Source organism: Pseudopipra pipra, chromosome 24, assembly GCF_036250125.1.
Source record: "Pseudopipra pipra isolate bDixPip1 chromosome 24, bDixPip1.hap1, whole genome shotgun sequence".
Taxonomy (NCBI): domain Eukaryota; kingdom Metazoa; phylum Chordata; class Aves; order Passeriformes; family Pipridae; genus Pseudopipra; species Pseudopipra pipra.
The window spans coordinates 952,399-960,657 of record NC_087572.1 but is presented as its reverse complement, the minus strand read 5'-3'; the positions used below and the strand labels follow the sequence as shown (position 1 = coordinate 960,657).

Here is an 8,259-nt window from a genome sequence, read left to right as displayed (position 1 = left end):
ACTGTTCTTATGAAAAAATTATCTTCTGGGGGCAGAGGAAATGATAAAGGTGCCATTGTCTAACCCGGCACTGACCCTGGTACATCTGAATCAACTCCTGGCCCTGCACAGACACCCCAACAATCCCACCCTGTCCCTCAGAGCGTTGTCCAAACACTCCTGGAGCTCTGTTGGCCTTGGGGCCGTGACCAAACCCCGGGGAGCCTGGTCAGTGCCCCACCACCCTCTGGGGGGTCCGTGTGTCCCCGGTCCCGCAGCTCCAGGGAAGCGTCGCCGTGTCCCGGCCCTGCCCGCGGTGTCGGGGGTGTCCCGAGCCCGGTCCCCCCGCACGGACGGACCCGCCGGTGCCTGCGGGGCTCCCCCCGTTTCCGTGGCAACCGCGCCGGCCCCGCGCCCCTCCCGCTTCCGCTTCCCCCGGAAAGGGCCGGGGCGCGCGCGGGGGAAGGGGAAGCGCGGGCGGGATTTCCGGCGGGAGCGGGGCGGGAGCGGGAGCGGCCGCGCGGGGAGCCGGGGCTGCGGGGCGGCCACGCCACTTCCGCCGCCGCCGCCGCCGCGCCAGGGGCCGGCACCGCCGGCAGCGGCACCGGGAGCGGCACCGGGGAACGCCCCGCGAACGCCCGGGAGCGGCGCCGGGGACACCCGGGAGCGCGGCGGGGGAGCCGCCGCCCAGCGCAGCCCCGCGCCCGCCGCAGCCCCCGAGCGGCTGCGCCCCAGCTCCATGAATGGAAATCGGCAGCGCAGGTGAGTCCGGGCCCGGCGGGGCCACCGCGGGCGCCCGCAGCGGGTCCCCCCGCGCCACGCAGCCCCCGGGGCCGGGAGGGGCCGGGAGGGGCCGGGGAACCCCACGGGCACGGCCCCGGGGCCGAGGGAGCGGGTTCCCCGCGCGGGGCCGAGGCACGGTCGGTATTTCATAACCGGAGCGCCCGCCTTGCGTAACCCGCCCCGAGCCGGGACCGGCCCGCGAGGGCTCCCCCGGGATGGGGCCCCGCTGCGGATCGCGCTGAGTTTTAAGGCTGATTCCTGCGCCTCTGGGTGTGCTGCTCCACAGTCGCCAGGGTGGTTATTGCCCGGGGAAGCTGTGGCTGCCCCATCCCTGGGAGTGTCCAAGGCCGAGCTGGAAGGGGCTTGGAGCAGTCTGGGATAGTGGAAGGTGTCTCTGCCCATGGGAGGGGGTGGGACTGGATGGGCTTTAAGGTCCCTTCCAGCCCAGACTATTCTATGAGGATCTTCACATTTTGGCCGTTTGATCCCTTTGCCAGAGAGGCACGTGCTTGGTGTTTATAAGCTTTGTGTTTTAAATGGGTTTTGAGTATCAAGAGAAGGAATTTCTTCTTTGGTCTGTCGAAAGAATTTGTCTCCAAGGTTGGCAGAACAGTTCAGGTTGGGGCAGTGTTTAATCAGCAGTTCCCTGACTGAACCTGGATGACAAAGGGAATGTCCAAAGCCACCTGGAGTTCTGTGTCTGTCACATCAAGAGGTGCCACAGGTGCTGAACATATGAGTATGAGACTGAAGGTGCCAACACAAAATGTGCCTTTTCACCTCCATGTGTAAAGCCTTTTGTAACTTACTTGGAGACTTAAGGACAAGGATGGATTTGGCTGGAAAAACTCCCCATCCCAGCTGTTGCCTGGCTTGATGAGGAGTTGAAAATATCTTAGGAAGATGCAGGATTTTAGCAGTCTGGTGGAATTCAGGTGATACACTCATCTGTTAACTGTAGTTATAACCTGCTGCAATGGTAGTTGTCTCCTGATGAAGAGATTTGCAAGAGCAGCCCCTAAACCATTTAGTTTCCCTTTGGAATGAGTTTACCTGTTGTTGGGCTGCAAGATGTTGGATTTTAACAAAGTTGAGTGTTCCTGGTGGGCTCAGCCTGTGTCCAGCACAATGGGTGACTCTTCCACCTCTGCTGTGTGATGAGGGAAGTGTTAAGTGTGATGTTTTGGGGTGTTGGAACAGGAGGACACAAAACATCCTTGGCAGAACAAGCGAGGGTTAAGGCTTTGTCATCAAAAGGAGGACACTGAGATGTGGTTCCTTTTCTGTGTGTGAAGCGAAAACATGGGATAGAACAAGCAGAAGGGAGCAGAGATGGGGGTGTGAGTATCCCTGGAGTGAAGTGTGGGAGCGTGTGCAGGCACATCTCAGGTGAAGCAGTGCTCTGGGTGATGTCCTGTTTGTGTGAGAGGCTCAGCCTGTGAAATCTAGAAAATATGGCTCTCCCAGTCTGTGGAACTGGAACATGGCTTAAAAAGCAGGAGCAGGATGTGAAGGTGGCTGCTCAGGGTGCAAGTCGTGGTGAAGTCAAATGACTGAGGAATAGGAGTAAAATGTTCACTGGGAGAAGGTACAGTGAAGGAAAAGCAGCTCTTGGTACTTGAATCCAGTGTCCCACATTGCACTTCCACCAGGAGAATGGGAGGTAAACTTCTAAAAGGCAGAGAGATTCAACCAGCTGGGGATGCTCCATGGTGTAACCCAGTTGGATCAGTGCTGTGTGTGTCTTTATTTCCATGGCTGCATTGTTCCTTCAGAGCTCACAGGTTTTTGTGCTAAAAGTGTTAAATTGTTGTTTGGAGTTTTCGCTCTCTTTTTTAACAGGCACTTTTAATATTCCGTTTGCTTTTCTGTACAAACTGGCAGAGAAAATCCTGAGAAGCTGCTTTTCTCTTTCTGAGTTCAGAGTAGTGATTTGGGAGGCCCATTAAAAGTCCCATTTTTGTGGGTGGGGTAGAGGAGGGAAGGGGGTGATTCATAGGTGCCTTCAAAAGTTCCTCTGTGAGATACAATGGCAGATTTCCTTTGGGGTTGCTGTGGAAGCTGTTTGACTCACAGTATGAACTTTACAAATTGTTTTGTCCTCAGAGCTTTGCTTTCTCGGGCAGGAAGGTGTCAAGAGTATTTCTTGAGCTAATTTTTACCCTCCTGATTTTGGTCTGTGGAAATACCTTCCAGGGAAAAGTCTTCCAGGGTTTGTGTGGGCTGGCCTGTTCCCTTCTCCCAGAGCAGTTGGGTATTAACTTCACTATCTGCATATAAACTGCTGTTTTGAGCTTAAAGCTCTTAGTATTTAGATTTTTTTTTAATGGTTCAGGAGCATTTATTGTCTTGTAAATGCTCCCAAAACACTTCACTGTGTTTTCTGTAACTCCATTGGGCCAGAACTGAGTTACCACGCCAGTGTTTGCTTGTGCAGTTGGCAGTCACTGAGCATGGCATCAAAATGTTGGCTTTTGATGAGTTTTAACGTGACTGAATACCTGAAACCTTGAAAAAAACCCAAACCCTAAATTGCAAGGAGGAATGTTTAGAAAACGTGGATTGCATTACTCATAAATAATGTAATGCCACCCAGCGAGGCCACAGCGACAGAAATGAGGCAGTTCTGGATTTCTGGCAGGAGGAGCTCGATTATTGAAACCAACGTTTGAATCTGATCTTCCCTATGTGTTTTTTTTAATCTAGAATTAAGTTATTTTTTGGTAGTGTTAGGATTTTCTTAGAGCTCCACAGGCTGGGCCTCTGAGTCCAGGCAGAGGCCAGGGGCCCTCTGCAAGGGAATCTTTTATTTTTCCCCCTCCGTGGGGAGCTCTCCCGGGTGCAGCTCCAGCCTGAGGCTGGGATCTGTTCCACAAATCTGCCTCGTGGTCCTGAGCCAGAGTTTAAATTGTATTTTACCTGCTCAGGCCTCAATGGTCTCTTTTGGTCTGTTCCATCACCCGTTCAGTTAGAAATTTAGAATGGTTGCATAAACAAAAATAAAACTGTTATCTCTGATAATGCAGTCTGGTTTTGTAATGCTGAAGCAACGGTAGGAGAGAGGATAATTTTCTGCTGGGAGGCCTTTCTGTGAGGAAAGGATCATGTAAGGAAATCTGCATTTCCTATGAGCATGCTGCCAGGGCTGAGGATTCTGCTCGGTGCTGTGGAGCTGTCGTGCCTGCCAGCAGCCCCAGTTGTCCGTGCAGGGTGTGCTGGGAGCAGCTGCAGGTCTGGGAGCCCCTGCTCGCTGTGCTCAGGCTTCATCCCAGCAGGGCTTCCTCTGGTTGCCAAGGTGGATGCGGGTGGGGTTTGGCCCCGGGCCAGGATTCCTCCGGGTGCTGCTCGAGCCTGATCAGAGCATCGATAATCCCACAGAGGCAAGGATTCGCCTTCAGAGCTCCTCCAAACCTTTAGAGGGGCTTCCACAGGGGGCTGGAACTGGGTGAGCTTTAAGGTCCCTTCCAGCCCAAGCTGTCCCCAGATGTGCTCCCTGGCTGCCCAAAAGCCTTCCAAGAATCTGTCCCAGGCACCAGTTTTTGTTCCTCTCTGTGTGTTCCTTGTTTTCTGTTATAAATCAGGTGACTTTTAGTGCTGGGGACCTTCCTGAGCGGGTTTTATGAATTGAGCTCTGCTCTGGCACGCTGAGCCAGGCTTGGGTTAGAGGGTTTTCCTCGGGTTTTTAAGAACATCTGGTGTTTACCTTAAGGGAGCCCACAAGAAAGATGGAGAGAGGCTGTTTACAAGGGCCTGGAGTGACAGGACAGGGGGGAATGGCTTCCCACTGGCAGAGAGGAGGTTTAGGTTGGTTGTTAGGAAGAGATTCTTCCTTGTGAGGGTGGGGAGGCCCTGGCACAGGTTGCCCAGAGAAGCTGTGGCTGCCCCATCCCTGGAAGTGTCCAAGGCCAGGTTGGATGGGCTTGGAGCAACCTGGGATTAGTGGAAGGTGCCCCTGCCCATGGCAGGGGGTGGGACTGGATGATCCTTAAGGTCCCTTCCAACCCAAACCATTCTGTGATTCCATGATGTGTGCATTCCTGAGGCTGTAATGGCAGAGTAGAATGGTTCCTTCAACACAAAGAAGTTTCTCCTCTAGAATTTGTGGGCAGCTGAGCAGGGCAGAGCTGCTGTTCTGGAAGGAACAGCAGGAGGAGGCCCCGCAGAGCTGCTGCCTTGACAAAGGGTTTTGAGACTTTGCCCACCCTGTTTTTGCAGTGGTTAAATGCCTTGGAGGAAGGAGCCTGCCCCTCGAAGCTGCTTGGAGTATTTTTGGTTTGTGTGTTTATTTCCATGAGTTTGACACAGGACTCAGGCATGAGGTGGGGTGAGTCACCGAGAGCTGGGCAGCAGCACCGGCCCCAGAGCGTCGCTGGTTTATTTGTGTTTTGCTGGGCTTTGAGTCACAGCTTTGAAGCCAGTGACACAGACTTTCACAACACACAATCTGGCAGTTCAGTGTCTTCAGGAAAGCAGGATCTTCTGAGTGGGCAGTAATGGCAGAATTGACTTACAGCACACTCGGGTTTTTTAAGTTAATTTGTCCAAGGGAACATGTGTCCAGTGACAGCAAAATAGCTGAATTTCTAAAAATTATGCCTGAACAGTGTGTAGACCTGCACTTCTTATTCATTTATTGGTCACTTAATCCCCAGCTGCCAAAATCTGAGCCTTCCAGGCTGAGCTGGGTGAGGGGTACACAGGGCAGGCCAGACTGAAATAACCTTTTAAGCGTTATCTTTATTTGGGCAGTTTTGTTAGTCTTTCCCACAGATAGGAACTAAATATAAACCAACTGTGGTGTGTATGTCTTTGGAATATTAAAATGAGCTATTGAGTCCTTTATGCCACTCAGATGTTTAGTAGTAACTGCTTTTTGCATATGCTTATTATATTCTGCAGTGTAGCTGGAGTGAATTGTAGAGCTGCTTGTACTCGTGTGAGAGTATTAAAACGAAGGGAAAGTTGAAGAGAGCAGATGCTTGGAACAAGTTTTGCATAAGCAGAGTCTGTGAGCGGGTTTTAAATGATGCTTCTTGGTTTCTGTTTTGTTTTATCTCGTGGCTCCACGCCAGCCTCACTCAGAATTTTTCGGGAGGTTTCTGGGTAGAGCCAGACAAATGTTACAGGGGAACTTGGCTTTGATGTTCACCTGTTCTCAGGACACGGTTTCCTTCAAGACAATGCAGGTTCTTTTTCCAGGAATTATGGAGATTAATCAGAAGGCAAATAAAAAACATTTTTCCCAGCACTTGACATTTTAACTCCGCTATGAAAAGGAGTGGGCTGGAGTCGCCTGCGTCACCGAGTAGGAGGAGAGGGGAGAACTTTGCACTAACTCACTGGAGTGCTCTGTAAAGCAGGGCATTTGTACCACGAGCAGCTTCTTATAATTCAGGCTACAAAGGGTTTTGGGTTTGTTGTTGCTTCTTGACTGGAAAGAGGTATTTTTAAGTGGAAATACCAGTAGAAATTCTTGGAAATGGACTGTGTTTACTACTGTGTTTGGCTTGTAAGGCATGAGTAATGCAGATCTGGAGTGCAGGATTCTCATCTAAGTGGTGCAAAGTAAATTAAATAGATGAGAGTGGACCAGATTACTGGGCAGGTGTTTTTAGCTGACTTTGAAAATACCCATCTCACTGCAGATTTGGATGTTTCTCTGAGCAGCTCTGAGTATTCTCTAGTCTATGAGTAATCAAGAGTTTTACAATCCTGCGTCTTAATCTGAGTCTTTACTCTTCTGGCAAATTGGCTTTGTGGGGGCAGTTAGACAGGAGGTAATGGTCTTACTCTTCATCCATTTTCAGCCAGCAAAGTTCAAGAATAATCTGTCTTCTGAGACTAAGCTGATAATGGCACTGAAATGAAGAGTTTATCACAAACCCTGTGCATCAGTCCAGAACTACTAATGCATTTTTGTACTCTGCAGCCACTTTGTTATTACCAGGGTGTTCAGGACAGGCTGGTAAAACTTCCTCTGATGTTTTTACAGGGTGGTTTTGTTGTTTTGGTTTTGGTTTTGCTCGGTTGATTTTCGTTCAGGAAATCTCCTCACCAGAATCTCCTGATTTTATTCATGCTGATCCCAGAAGCTCATCAGTAGGAGAACAGCCTAGATGTGGGTGGAGGCTTCAGAATTAAAAATGGGCAAATGTTTGTTTGGAACGTGGAGGGCAGCAGGCTGCTGGGTGTGTGCTCTTGGAGACGGCTGATGTCCCGTTTTCCCACCCGGTTGTCCTGGGAGCTGGGTCAGGGGATTGTCTGTTGTGCTCCTCTCCTAATCTGTGGGGTTTTCCTTCCGCAGGACCCGTCGGGGCACAGCCCCTGCTCATGGTGCCCAGACGTCCCGGCTATGGCACCATGGGCAAGCCCATTAAACTGCTGGCCAACTGCTTCCAAGTTGAAATCCCAAAGATTGATGTCTACCTCTATGAGGTGGACATCAAACCAGATAAGTGTCCTCGGAGGGTGAACAGGTGAGAAGATGAAGTTCATCTTGTGCATTGTGCCAGTGTGAATGTTCAGTACCATCAGGAAGTGGGAAAGGGAGAATTCCTTTCCCCACGTCCCAGCTGGGAGGTGAAAGTGCTGCTGCTCGTGCAGCTTGAAGAGGAAGTCAATATTTGTCATCTTCCTGAAGTGCTTTGGGTTAATATTGCCTGGCCAGGAAATGGTGCCTGGAAGGTGCTGCTGTGCAGGAATTTTGGTTTGCAGGTGCCTAAGGAAAGTGTTTCCATTCTGTAGAATAAGGGAACTGTGTGTCAAGTGAGATATGGCTGTTGTGCCACAGAAACACAAAGGCTCCCCAAAGAATTCAGATCCTGAGGGCAGGTTTCAGTCAGAGGTCTTGCAAAAGTCTCTCTGGTTCTATTTACTACTTGTGTCAAGAAGCCTTTTTTGTATAAAAATTTTATGATGTTTTTTCAAGTCTGATTTCAGTGCTTATATCAGGTTAATCTTTATTGCCATCAACTTATAATAAAGCAAGGGAGGTGAATCTTTAATTGTGTGCAAATTTGATCAGGCTTTTACTTAATTTTGTGGTAAAAACTCAGGTTATTAAGGACTTAAAGCCAAGACTTTTTTGTTAGGGTACCACATGTTTATAACCAGTGTAGGCAGAATTCAAAATTCTTGTTAATTGAGGAGCAGGTGAACATTGCTGCAGACTGTACAGTGAGCTGGCAGAGCTTCCAGCTGGGAGTTTGTACTGGTTTTTATCACAATACCATCTTGTGGGTTTCTTCCAAGGTAACTGTGTCCTCATTCTCTGTAATAAAGGTGACACAAAGGCCTCAGTCATTTCTAGGAGTTTCTGAAGTTATTTCAGTTCCAATATTTCCCAATATTTGAGCATTTGCTTTGATTCTGATTTTATTATTTAGTGTTTATTTATTATTTTAGTTGAAGCCTGTGAAGCACCTTTTGGAATACCCAGTGGGTGTTTATAAATCACTGAGTGCTGTTTATTGAAACTGCTTCAGCAAAATGTGGGGC

General features: G+C 49.9%; 1 protein-coding gene across 2 annotated transcripts in view; it reads left to right on the top strand.

Annotated features, from left to right (window-relative positions):
• Positions 1–516: 516 nt before the first annotated feature.
• The window catches only part of AGO3 (argonaute RISC catalytic component 3), a 33,258-nt gene continuing 25,515 nt past the window's right edge, over positions 517–8,259 (top strand). For both annotated transcript variants that reach the window (XR_010425029.1, XM_064634887.1), the window contains exons 1-2: positions 517–741; positions 7,067–7,238. Coding sequence is in view for 1 of the 2 variants with exons in the window: in XM_064634887.1 (XP_064490957.1) it covers positions 723–741; positions 7,067–7,238 (191 nt within the window). In the remaining variant the exon portion in view is untranslated. The remainder of the gene's footprint in view (positions 742–7,066; positions 7,239–8,259) is intronic.